This window comes from Neolamprologus multifasciatus, chromosome 1 (genome assembly GCF_963576455.1).
Source record: "Neolamprologus multifasciatus chromosome 1, fNeoMul1.2, whole genome shotgun sequence".
NCBI classification, from domain to species: Eukaryota; Metazoa; Chordata; class Actinopteri; order Cichliformes; family Cichlidae; genus Neolamprologus; species Neolamprologus multifasciatus.
In genome coordinates, this window is record NC_140439.1 from 39,317,367 (window position 1) to 39,331,076 (window position 13,710).

Below are 13,710 nucleotides of genomic sequence, written 5' to 3' on the forward strand. Positions count from 1 at the left end.
GCGTGAGCATTTTCCTGCAGCTATTAGAGAACGGAAAGCCGTGTCCATAAAGTGATGCACATCATGGTGAGCAGCAACACTCTGCCTCTCCCTGTGGTATTCAAACCATGATTGATTGGTACAAAGAGGCCTGCAGTGGGCCAAGAACCCCCCCCCCTCCATCACTGCAGCAGCTGCAGGCGGGATCGACATGCTCTGGCTTCACAGATCGGGCACGCCAAACCCTGAATCTGTGGGACTCAGCAGGAAATAACATTCATCATATCAACTTTTTCCATCCTCAAACTGTCCAGCGTTTCCTGAGCCCGTTCCCGGCTGACGCCCGACACGATACCATCATCCTCGCGCTGCAGCGCGTCGAGCCCGAGCGGCTTTGCTGCCCTGCAGCAGCCTCTCTCTCGTCTACAAGGCGTGGTGGCCGCTCAGAGCCGCCGCTCATGATTTCAGTCGGAGAAAATCCACGACTGCAATTAAAGAAGCCGAACATTTGGAGGACGAGGATGTTTTAGTCGTGTGTCGGGAGGATTTAAAGTTCTGGTCAGGTTCCTTTGTTGGTTCTTGGTCCAAGAAAGAACCACTGGAGTTGATCCAGGAATCTTTGGAAGCACATGGAGAACTCGACACAGCGGGACCCCACCGGCGTTCAAACCCAGGCCCCTCCTACCACGCTACAACCTCATCTGTTCGTTCTTCAGAACATCTGTTGGACGGCGTTTTAATCCCATTCGATTTCAGCTTTAATAAGAGCGACGACGGTGAGCTTTCATCGCAGCGAGCTGATGTGTTTCCTCTGATAGATCCACATCAACTATTTATGCCCTGATAAGTGGAACTACTTCAGTCTGAGGCAGATGCACGATTGATTCATTATTCATGTTAAAATAACAACGTTAAACTATGCTAGTGTCTAATAAATAGGTATAAACTAAGTGTTAGGAACATGAAGGCTTCACTCACTAATTTATTTAATCATGAGCTCAGTAAAACTGACCAGGTGAGCAGGTGCTCACAGAGGACAGTCCTAACCAGCAGGGGCAGCAGTGAGTCAGTCCCCATAAACATGTTTGGTCTCTGTGGATCATTTCCTTCCTCATGACACCTGCTTCTATAACTCACCTGTTTAAATTGTACTAAAGTTTGCATTATTAGGGGCGTGGCCTCTTTGACGGACAGGTGGCTGTAGCTGCTAGCTGTTTGCTAGCTTCACCTGGACCGTGTTTGTGCTGTTGGAGCCTTTTCAATGACATCATGTGACCAATAATATGGCTGCTGTGAGGTCACTGCACGAACAGGCCGATTTTGACTGGAAGTTACTGAGCTGCTAAACACGAGGACGTTTTCACGCCTGTAGTTGAACTCTGGCTCGAGTCCCGTGAACTCCAAGCGAACCAAAAATGTGAGAATTATCCTTCATCTCAAGGCTAGCTGCTAGCTAGCATCTGTAGTTCACATGGGATGTTTTTCAGCTCCAATGTCTAGCTGCATGCTACACAACCAGGTGCATCCTGGTTCAGATCGGTGCGAATCACACCTGCACCGAGCTAATGTTTCACATACATATGATTGTAGCACTAAATGAATCCTTCTGCTTTCATATCTAACAATCTAACAATGACTGACGGCAGGAAAGTTCGCTGCATTTGTTTTTAACCGTTTCGACCTTTTTGAGATGTTACCTGGATAAATAAAAGGTTCATAAACAGACAGGAGCATGACGTGGTGAGCACACGTGACATGAAGCAGACACAGATGAGTACGTACTGATGTAGAAGGTGCTGGGGGCGTGGTTTCCATCATATTCGAGACCCAGCAGGGTGGAGATCTTGGGGTCGTGTCTCAACCACAGGGCCACTCCCAGGATTACACCTCCGGTGAGCTGCAACGCAGAACACGGCACATGTAGTCATCCACATGAAAGCTGTTTGTATGCATCCACACTGAAACACCAAAGTCACACAGCTGCACAAATCAAGGTGGAAGAGCAACGAGTTTACGTTCGGTGAGATTAAATAAAACAGAGTCTGGTGGAAAGTAACGGTTTCACTTCCTGTCTGACTGCAGGTGAAGCACTAAAAGTTCTCAGGATCCACTTATACTCCAACTAATTCTTTCAGGGGTGTAAAATCACAGTAGTCTACTTAGGGGGCGTGACTTACCACCACCTGTTGCAGGTAAAACACAGACTGTAGATATGAGGCTCAAATGAGAGAAAAGTTGAACACATCTTCATTCAGCTTTGAGATTCTGGTGTACACTCCACCATCGGTCTGAGAAACATCTGCAACCGATCTGAAGCGACACGTTCCCCCAGTCACATGATCTTATGGTCACATGGTTCCCCCAGTCAGAGGAAATCTCTGTGAGCGCCTGATAACAACAAGCCGGCAAAACACACGTTTCCACTTCAAATCAAACACACAGACGAAGACGACTGAAGCACCGTCAGAGTAAAGTCAGAGTGAGGAGGAAAGTTCAATGACTGCTTTCCCTCCTGTATCCATGACAGCATGTTGGGCTGATGTAATCTCCAAAATCATCAAAAAAGATCAAAAGTCCTGTTGGTCTGATTTCTATAAACGCATCTAAACGAGGACAATAAGACCAAAGAAAAATGACGCTCATCATCTCCATTTTAAACTCAAGCTTCACTGAAACCAAAACAACCCCCATCTTCCTCCTCCTCCTCCTCCTCCTCCTCCATTATCGAGGTCCATTCCAGCTCTACAGCATGCTGCTGCCTAGCAACCAGATCAACACCACGACACACGCACTTGGAGCATGACTCAGGGAGGCCGAACAGCCTCTCAGAGCGGTTTCCTGAGGAGCTCTTAACTCTTTACCCCCGACAGCAGCAACCCCACCAACAAGACCAGTTTACATAACGGGTCAGCATCAGAAGTGAGCGAGGGTGGTCTGAGGGTGCGAGCACGCCGTCATTACGGGGTCAGAAACCTGACTGAAGTTTGTTTAAAATCAGGTGGGAGACGGCGGTCGGATTCGTCACTTCATTTTTCCGCTGCTGTTCCTTTTCTGATGGTGACATGTCCTCATCTTTCACGACACGGGAGTGAAACTGTGCAGAGCGTTCACATGCAGACGTGTTTAGATGGCGAGCAGCTGTTTGACTCATTTACTGTTCAGTGGAAACTGTCGGTGTGACGTCTGCAAAGACAGCAGACGCTCCGAGTGTGGAAAAAGTTACGCGTATTGATGAGAGTCACTGGACGCGCCCACCGCATCCTCATCGCGGTGTCACAAGTGCTTGTTGCTAGGTTACAAAAACCATCACTTCTGCAAGTCTGACCCCATCACTTATCCAGGAAGTGAGGGAGAAAACAAAAACATGTCCGCCACAGACGCCAGACAGAGATCAGGTAAAGACAAACCGAGAACAGGATCCAGGTTTCCGACTGAACAGGATCCAGAAAGTCCTGCTCTGCTCAGGACGCGGCCTCTGGATCGAAGAAAAGCACGAGTCAAGTCACCGCGTTTGAGTCGGTTACGCAGCCTCGACCAGAATAAACCAACAGAGCCCGACGGCGACCACGCCACGCCACGGGGACCACGCCTCCCTTCAGCAGCCATGTTCACGTCTTCAGACGAGATCGTCGCGCGTCCCCGTGAGGCTGACATAACGCACACCTGTCAAACTGATGATCTAACTCCTGATTGGAGGAACAGATTCTTGGCACGTTTACACAAAGCATTTTTACTCCAGTCAGGCTTTGAGTCCATGTGTCCAGGTAAACTGTGTCATAAGCCCCGCCCCTTTTGAAGCGCAGCAGATTTTCACAAATTGAACATTTATCAGCGAGCAGCGCCGGGAGAGCACCGAGGACTCGGACTGCGCTCAGGACGTCTTTCATTCTGACTCCTGCAGTCATTAGTTTGACCAACAGTCCCGCCTCTTGTTGCCAGGTAACCTTTTAAGGTGTTTACTACCTTTGTCATTTAAAAGTACAAACGCAGCTTTATACTCGTGGCGAGGCGACGGGGAGTTCCAGCGATCATCGTGCTGAACGTGAGCTAAATGCATGATGATGGAGTCTCAACGAGCTGGATGCGGCTCAAAGGGAGCACGCCGAGTGGAGTGTGGCGGTGAGACGTGGACACCTCCCACTGTGACGGCACCGAGCTTCGTCACTTTCAGGTCGACGGGGACGTGAATGGAGGGAAGCGGCGTAATCCTGACACGTTACTGTGAAGCGACGCGTCTGCGGATGTTTAATGCGTCCGTATTGGTCGCTGATTGATTTCCTCGTTGTAGCCGTTTGAATCAACGCTGTGAGGATTCCTCCACCAGCTGACGCAGAGCTCGTCCTCTGACTGCAGCTATTAGACCACATCCATCCCGAACCCTCGAACCAGCAACCTTCCGCTTACAAGACGAACTCCCAACTCTTTGAGCCCCTCAAGCTCTTTTATTCCCGTCTTGCTTTGCTGGGATGATGAGCTGTGGCCGATATTTGGATCACATTCATTTCAGGAAAGGTTGAAGGTCGAGATTTGCAGCTCGATGCTCAACAAGCACTAAAATCAAAAAGATTGCAGAAGTCACAGCTCAGTAAGTCGTTTTCTTTTTGGAGTCTGAGTCTCATCAGCAGAAGAAACTCTTTCCTGTTTCAGAAACAAGCTCAGGCCTCACTGAGCCGCCTTCTCCTCTCTCTTTATCACGCTACACAGTTCTTTAGAGAAAAAAACATTATTCTAATAGCAGATTGGAGGCTTTTATAAAATATATAATTTCAGCCAGTCCTGCTGAGACATTCCACTTCCTGTTGGTCCCATTGTGCAGACACTGCAGGAGCTCTGCCAGGAAACACACTTCGTGATAAAATGTTAGCTGACTGACTCAACCGTACTTCATGATAAATAAATGATCCAAGTCGGACTTCCTTCCAAAGATCAAAGTTTGCTTAAACAGATTCTTCCTGTTCTGAAACGAGCAGATCTGGACTCTGAGCAGATCACGGTGGGTCTGGCGCAGAGACGCACCGAGACAGACCCAGCTCAGCCTTTATCGGCCTGCAGGTTACCGTTGAACGCAGGGAGGCTGCGTGTCTGACTCTACATTCAGTTCAACTTTATTTATACAGCATCAAAGCACGACAACAGTCACGTTCAGGTGCTTTACATCGCAGGTCACTACAGTAATATCACTAAGTGATGCAGGAGGTCTCAGTATCACTGAGCTGAACCAGATGTGTCACATAAATGACAGAAGGACTCAGGCGACACCTACGTGATCACAACCACAGCCGGACTCTGAGCTCTTACCTGCAGCAGCTCCTCCAGGCTGACCTGGATGAATGTGGGAATGACCGACGGTTATTCATTTACATTTTAATTTGTGTTTATGAGGCGATATCGTTGATGTTATCACTGCTGACCGGTCTGTGGGTTAAAGTGCTCGCCTTAAACTCGCTCGTTCACACAAACAGGCCTTCGCAGCAGCTGCAGCGCCACAATCGCGGCTTCTCCTCGTGCATACTTGCTCCACGTTGTTGCAAAGAAGAAGAACATCTTCATTATTTTAGCTGCATAATTCAACAACACCCGAATATGCACTGCAGGAATCACATGTGGTGAAATGTGCTGGGAGACTCCTGACGGGCTGGAAAGGCTCAGGTTTGCACGATGATGTTCACTTATTCCAGCGCCGAGTTACGCCACCCAGACTCCACCCACCTGCTCCGGGCTGCTCCAGTATCAGTGAACAAGCCCCACTGTGGGAAGCCCCACTGTGGCGAGGTCTTTCTGGACAGCACTTATCAACATTTGTTTGCTTCTTTATTCGTTTCCTGAAACTTGTGCAGAAACTGATTCGTAGCTTTTCTGAAATGTCAAACGCCGTCAGCGCTGAAGGACAATAAAAGGCAGCGACTGGCGAACTGTTACTGGTTTGGTGCTCTGGCCAGTTGGCCTGCTGGGATTACGAAGTTGCTGCCTGTGTTTGACCAATCCCATCACAGTTTAATCAAACCCAACGTGACTCACAGCTGCTGCCCGAGGATCACGATGCTCTTTGTTGTCCAAAAACAATTAAAGGCGTTAATGACGACGATTTCACAGGAAGTCAGGCGGGACTCGAGCTCGTCGGTGAAGACGATTCCAGTCTGAGAAACCCGGCGGGCAGACGTCCCGTTTGAGCGAGAGCGGGAAGAAACCTGCAGCAGAACCAGGCTCAGGGAGGGGCGGGGCTCATTCACCTCGAAGTAGTGTGAAGTTAATCTTAGGACCCGCCCACTTTGCTTCCATTTTTTCCGACATCATCGACTTTCTCTGGTCACTTCCTGTGTTGACGCAGCTCTATGATAACCTAGAGCTGGGCGATGGAACAATAACGAAGTGTATCGCAAAATAACTTTTTCTCGATAGAAAAATTAAACTATTGCGATAGACCTCACCGCTCGTCCTCTTAAAAAAAAAGAAGAAGAACAGCCAATCCAAATTAACTAGCGCAGCGCCGAACCAATCACAGCCGCAGCGTCACGTCACGTGACTTGTTACGTACAGCACAAGTGCCAAGCCGCACATGTGTATTTGTTTGGGAAGCAGCCAGCCGCCGTGTCGCCGGGTAATGGAGGAAATGAGTGCCGACTAGAGAAAAATCAACCGAGAGCGTGAGCGAAGGTTACCGAAGAGAAAACCGATGATGGTTCCAACGCCGGAGAGATTGTTGAACGGAAGAGCCACAGAAGTTCTGTAGTGTGACGGTATTTCTGCTGTTTCAAGTCTGACAAAAACAGAGTAGCCACTGTAAATGTGCCGAAAGCAAGTCTGGAAACACAATAAAGCGGTTCATGCTCAGTCTCTGACTGGAAGCGCTAATTCGTCATTCGGCTTCTGTCAGACTAAAGTAACAGTTAAACTGTTTGAAAAGCTCAGCTATACAACAAGGAGAGATCGAGAATTTCCTTTTAGTTCTCAGTTTATTTGATATTGACAAAAGTTAGTCAATTTTGTTCTTCTGTAAAACAAACTAAGATTTATTTTTAGAATTAATATTTTGTTTCTAAGTGGAATTGACAATTTAGTAGTTTCGTTTGTTCTGTTTTGAAACGTAAACGCTTTAGCGGCTGCCTTTTGTGTAGTTTGCAATATTTGCCTTTATTTATCTGAAAAAGTCTCATGTTCCTTAAGTACATCTACCCTGTTGAACTTATTATGGGAAATAAATATTTAAATCAAAACAAGCTGCTGATTATTTCACATTTCACTTGTGAGCAACGGCACATTTAAATCTTACAAATATCGTTATTTGGCTAATATCATGATATATATCGTTATCGCCTGAAATGAAGAAAACATATCGCCCAGCTCTGTGATAAAGCCCCAAACCTCGGTTCAGTTCAAGCACACCTGGCACACAGGTACACCTCAGACCTCTGAAGGATCTATATCAGATATGATGCCATGTTACCTAGCAACCAGCTACCAATGGACTAAAAGGACCTGGCTTTAGATTTTATGCACCTATAACACTTTATAAAAGCTTTGTTTTCATGTCATTAACATTTAATGAAGCCTTCGTCATCATCATCATTACTGTTATGCACATGTGTGATGGCAACAAAGAACAGACTCCCAGACCAGCTCCAGCCACACAGGCACCAGTTTATTAGACTGTGGAAAAGCAGATGTGAGCAGATGTGCCAGACTGCTGTGACCAGACACAAAGGAAGCACGGCAGGTATCAGGATATTTAAGGAAGCCGGGATTTGGTTTGTGGCGTCATGGCGGGTGCTCTCCTATTTCAGGGGAATGCCGGGACCTGACGGGGCAGCTGGAAAGCTGCACAAGAAGAAGAAATCTTGTCACTGAAAGCATCCACGTGCGTTTCGTACCACGCCGCGGCTTCAGGATAGCTGGAACAGCAGCTCCATCGTAGCTGCTGCTCAGCTCGTAGTTCACAGGCAGAGAAAACACGGCTGCTCCGCCCGAGTCCTCGCACTTCAGCTCGAGTTTCCCTCCCACCGCTGTCTATTTCTGCCCGCCGCACAAGCGCGAGGCAGAATGTCGGGCATGCTGGGGGTGGGTTGGAGGAAGGGTGGGGGTCGGGACATGCGGCTCCTTTCCAAACTACCCCCACCCCCACATCCTGTTTGACGCAGCAAGTCACGGCGTTACTTTGGTTCGACTGTTTTTATTGTTTTCGTTTCAGCGATGATCCAGATGTTCTCAGCTCGGCTTATTTCACACGTTTGTTCCTCGCCGCCTTAAAACCAGAAACTGATGATTAATCGAGTCACGATTAAACCCAGAGTTTAACTGTTTAACCGTTTAAAGTTCGATTAATAGAAATAATCTTTACTTTTAAAGACGACGTTTAGTCAAAAGGGAGAAAAGTAAACTGGGACGTCTTAAACAGCTTCAAACTCAAAGCCCAGCTGGCTTCTTCTCCACGCTCTTCATGCTAACGTGACCCGGCTGCCTGAGACACAAACTCAGACGTCACTTCTTTGATTTCACTCGCTTTTTTAACCAACATGGCGTCCTGCTCACTTCCAGCTGCTGCGAGGTCAGCTGCACGAACAGAGCGTCCAAGAACCTGAGGGAAGATCGAGCAGTAATTAGCAGGTATCTGTGCTAACTCAGCACGCCGCCCTGTCATCCAAACGAGGTCGCTTCTGGCGCCTGAAAACATGGCGGCAAACAGAACGCTAAGGCCGAGTCCAGAAGCGCCCGCCGGGCTGTCTCTTCAGTCCAGCTTCATGCGCTCATATTTTCCTGCCTGTTTTTCCGATCAGTCGGTCCCACATTCCTCTGCTCCGGCTACACTTTTACTCAGAAGGTCAAAGTTCAGGGTGCGCCGCTATGATGGAGTGGTATGCCTCAGTGCTGCGCACACACTGTACGAGCAGCTGCGGCACTCGGTGAAAGTTTGGTAACGTGTGTGTGTCCTTAAACGCGGCGCTCTGACCATCTGCTGCACGCCTCCTCGCTCCCCGTGGACTGTAGTGTTCCTGCCGCACACCGCGGCCCGACAGGACAGGAGGCTGCGCTCACGCGTGTGTGCTACTCTGAACGTTGGCGAGCTACTCTCTGATATTTCTGTGCAGCATTTGGCCGTTTTCCACGTGGAGACCTAAAAATGCTCCCGCTAAACGAGCACGATCCACGAACACGCGAGCAAAGTCACCTGACCGACCACACCGACTGTTCACGAGAAACCAGCAGCTGCTGTGACGTCAGACCAAATAAAAAGACTCATTCAAGCACGAAGAGAAACAGCGAAGCACCGATTCCTGTTACATGATTCAGGTTTGATCGTTTCTACCTGAAAGTCTGAAGGTGTGAGAATCATTAACAGCTGCTCGCCAGCCGCCGCCGCGTTTGAAAGAGGGCGTGGCAGACCAAATCAAAGGTGACTATGAAGAGCTGCAGCAGGCTGCCCAGCTGATCAGGACGAGTCAAACAGATTTGTGCTCAGCATGAGAACTTTTATTTCACGCGCACAAACAAAAGGAAGCGGCGGGTCGACCTCAGGACCATCACGCCGCTGCGCAGGCAACACGTGTTGTTGGCAGCAGGAGGGTTTTACAGGTGAGCTGCTTCTTCTTCTTCTTCTCTATCACTGGCGCACAGCTGACTGCTCGGCTGTGGCCCTGCGAGTCGGGCCTTTCAGTCAGAATCAGGGGCTGTTGTGGGGCGGGCTCCAGACAGGATGACCCTGCATCATCATCATCACCACCTGTGTTTTTACTCATTTCTTGCTAATTACATTCACAGCCCGTGGAAATCCCCTTTAAACAGTTAGAGTTCAGCTGCTGCATGGCGCTTGGTGATTAGAGGAGCTGATAAGATAATGAAGCCGCCGCACGCTTGGTTGAATATGTTCAGGCTTCTTCTCGTCCACACACGGACTGTTTATCGGACAAAACAGGAAAGATGACATTTTCCAACATTTTCCTGGGGGAGACATTAAATCCAGAGACCCCGACTCAGACTGAGCTCTAAGACTTTACTGTGTGTGTGTGTGTGTTCCTGTCTAGCTATCTCGGTGAGGACCAACAGTCACTTGTGACACACACAACCGGGTCCTCACTAATATGAAGGCATTTAAAGGCATTTTTGAGGCTGTGGTTTTACTGTCAGGGTTACAATTAGGTTCTGGTTAGCTTTAGGGTGAGGCATTCATTTTTGATGGTTAGGGGCAGGGGTCGGCAACCTGCGGCTCTTTAGTCCTTATACTGCGGCTCCGCGTGGTTAAAAAATTCTAAGTATTTAACAGAAGGAATTTAATTTTGTTATTTCTTTTTAACTTGTTGTTCTAAATTGGAATATTATTGTGATCTGTGACACGCTTTTTTCTTTATTGACCACTCTTCACACACAGCCGGCTGCAGCTTTGCAGCTCACGGCCCGACACACACCAACAACAGCAGAGAGAGCGCAGACGTTAAGCCGGCGAGGCGTGATTGCAGATGCCGCTCAGGTGCGTCCGCCTCCCCTACAGCGGCGCTGCAGACCACGCCCCGCCACACACATTAACCACGTAAAATAAATATTTATGCAGATATTTTGCAAATACTATTTTTAGCAGCATAGAGCTTTTTTCCAATTGTTTTTAAAATTCAGGTCAAAGCTGCGCTACAGGCTGCGAAATCCCAAAGGTGATAAATGATGACGCCTCACCACAGTTTGTTATATTTTTAGTTTAGTTCAAAATGTTCGTTCCAGAAATAAAATGACATTTTCTCTGTAGCACTTCATGGATTTCATAAGCAAAACACTTCAGTTGTTTATACAAAGCATGAAGGTAAAAATAATAACAGTTATCTTCATTTTAGATGTCAGGGAGTATTTGTGGCTCCCAGAGTTTTCTTTTCCATGGAAACTGTTGTTAAAGGTCGCTGAGCTCTGGGTAGGGAAAGCATGTCAATGTAGGTCCTCACGAAGATAGCTGAACGGGGGTTTGTGTGTGTGTGTGTGTGTGTAAATGGCGTGCAAACACACACTGTCATGCTTCGAGGTGACGACTGCACACGGAGAACTTCGGGGTAAGCCCGTTGTTTCAGACGTTTCCATTGCAGCAACGCTTTAAAAGGCGCAGACTTCCTGTTAGCGCTGGAGCGTGGACACGCCAGATGTGTGTGAGCGGTGGAAAGCTCACAGGCTGCTGAGCTGCAGCTGCTTCCTCAGCTCCACTGACACTGATCAGCACTTCCATGTAAAAGTTCACACATTTTTAACTCTGCGGCTTCCTGAGAGGCAACAACACTTCCTGTGACTTCTATTAAAGCGGCTGAAATCGAACGATACAGCAGACCCAGCAGTGTGACACACAGCGGAGGCTTCAGTCACTTTCTTTTATTTATCAGACATTTATTAAAGTCTTGAAGCTCGTCAAAGGGCCACTAAGGGTCCCCTGAACGCCGCGTTTTAATGAGAACAAACATAAAACCGTGGGGGTCACGGGGAGATCATCAGCTGTGTTGTTTCCAGGACTCGACGCGACTTTTTTAAAACAATAAAATCTAATTTTTGCCTTTAAAAAAGGTTTTAGATATTCCAACATTGTTACACTGTAACCGGGGTTAACAGGTTCCACACTCGCTCACAAACGTGTTTGTTTACCGTAAACAGCTGATAAGAAAATAGATGTGTAAACAAACTGTTTCTATGACAACAGCTTATCCAACGACCGACGGTGATGATAAAGTCGCTGATTTCTAAGTAAGTTCGTCATCATCTAACAGCTGCAGGTCGGCCATCAAAGGAGTGTCAAACATAAGGTCCAGGGGCCAGAATTGGCCGGGCAAACACTCTAACTTGGCCCACTGGACAGCTGAAAAGTGAAGGAGGGTTAAAGTTTGGACTTTTAACTGTAGTTTTGTTAGTGTCACAGATTTTCTTGCCGATAAAGATTTAGAGCCTTCAGCGCTCGACCGATGACACAAAGAACCAACGACCATCGTGGGATTGAGGTGTTGTTAACCCGGCTCACACAAACAGAGCCGGGCTGTGCTGAACCTGCTTCAGAGGTCGGTGCTGTGTTTGTAGAGCGGCTACCTGCCTGCTGCTGCTCGTGTGGTTCGACACTAAGAGCGCCTCGGTCAGTTTTAGGAGATGTTTGAGGGTAAAAGGCAACAACGCCGCTCGCTGACAAAGAGCGAGATGGGAGTGGCCATCACTGATACCTGCGAGAAACGGCAGAAGCCGAGGAAGAGCCCCGCCTTCCTTATGATGCCAAAGGATGACGCTGGATTTATTTCTGATTTAAAAACTCGCTTCGTGCTCTGGAGACGCTCCCGCAGGTGCTGGTCTATGGATGCGTGCGGTGGGACGGCTCAGACTCCTCTGTGGTGGCGTGTGGACTCCGCCCATGAAATGGTGCAGAGCCTCTGTTTGCTATGGAGGCTGCTTCACTTTCACTTTTAGCAAGGATGTAAAGCAGGGATCGTCTGACTTGTTCAGCTTTCCAGGACGGCAGCTCGGCGCTCCTGGACTTTCCACAGAGAGAGAGAAGAAAGCAGCAGCAGGGGGAGGAGGAGATGACAAACTGCCCACAAATGTTTCCACCATCCATTACCCAACACAGCTTTGACTCATCCAGTGGAAACCCCTCCACCCACCCTACCCACACACACACACACACACACGGGAGGATGTGATCCACACAAAGCCCGCACACCAAACTTCCAGCTCTGACTTTTCCTGCCACACAAACCGAGCAGTGAACGTCGCCCGCGGTCACACACCTGATCTGTCCCCACCTGTGCACGTCGGCGCGCACTACCCACACTTTGCCTCGGAGGTACAATGTGGTTACGTAAGCAGAGCGCGCGCACGACTCCCCGACGACTCCCGCGCTGACCGTGATTTCCCTACCGCGAGCCCCTGCTGCCGACAATGTGCGCGCGCGTCCCGGAGCAGGCCTCGCGGTAAATGGGTGGGGGACGTGACGATGTCCAGCAGCTAGGACACACACACACGCGCTCGTGCTCACCCAGAAGATGAAGTTGAAGAAGAAGAGCAGGTATTTGATGCATTTGGTGCAGCCTTCCACTCCCATGATGCTCCGGGACTCGGTCTGTTCGGCGCAGAGAGGCACAGCAAGAGGAAGAGAGCAGCAGACGGACGGAGCGACGGTTCCAGAGAGAGCTCAACACTGGAATGAAGCTCGCACACCGAGGCAACACCCAACCCCTCCCTCCTCCCTCCGCCTGGCAGCCAAACAGCGGCCAATCGGAGAGGAGCAAAGCGCGGGCGCAGCCAATCAGAGCGCAGGGTGGTGAGCGCGAGCCAAACTAACCCATTGTGTTAATGAGTCGCAATTTAGTTACATTTTATTTACAAACACAGAAACAGACGGTAAACACACCCTCCTGATTACGTCATCGCCGAAGGCTCTCTCTTTCTCACTCACTGGAGGGAGACGGGGGGGGCTCAGGGGCTCTCCCGGGGAGAGGAGGGGGCTTTCAGGGGGGCTGCAGGGGGGAGGGGGCGTTACGGCTGAAGATAACAGAACAAAAAGTAATCAAACGAAACCAAAAGCATTTTTTAAACTATTCGGTTATTTCTGCCTCGTTTATGTTCATGTTTCTTTCTCCAAATTTATCTGGAAACACGTTTAAAACAACAACACTGACCAAAGAGCTGCGCATGAACCACAGGGTTACACAATATAACACACACACACACACAAGCAGCCTGAATATTGAAACTCTCACTCAAAAGCCCAAAAAGGCGAACATGGCTGTAACT

At 48.8% G+C, this 13,710-nt stretch overlaps 1 protein-coding gene and 1 long non-coding RNA gene across 3 annotated transcripts in view; both read right to left on the reverse strand.

Annotated features, from left to right (window-relative positions):
* LOC146526306 (CD81 antigen-like) overlaps positions 1-13,140 on the reverse strand; it is a 33,008-nt gene extending 19,868 nt beyond the window's left edge. For both annotated transcript variants that reach the window (XR_014873330.1, XM_085155079.1), the window contains exons 1-2: positions 12,953-13,140; positions 1,762-1,876 (exon numbers count right to left, since the gene is read on the reverse strand). Coding sequence is in view for 1 of the 2 variants with exons in the window: in XM_085155079.1 (XP_085011205.1) it covers positions 1,762-1,876; positions 12,953-13,018 (181 nt within the window). In the remaining variant the exon portion in view is untranslated. The remainder of the gene's footprint in view (positions 1-1,761; positions 1,877-12,952) is intronic.
* LOC146526308 (uncharacterized) lies at positions 1,877-12,945 on the reverse strand. The gene is made up of 2 exons (XR_014873332.1): positions 4,358-12,945; positions 1,877-4,326 (listed from the first exon to the last, which is right to left on the reverse strand). It is a non-coding gene; the product is annotated as an uncharacterized LOC146526308 (long non-coding RNA).
* Positions 13,141-13,710: the final 570 nt, after the last annotated feature.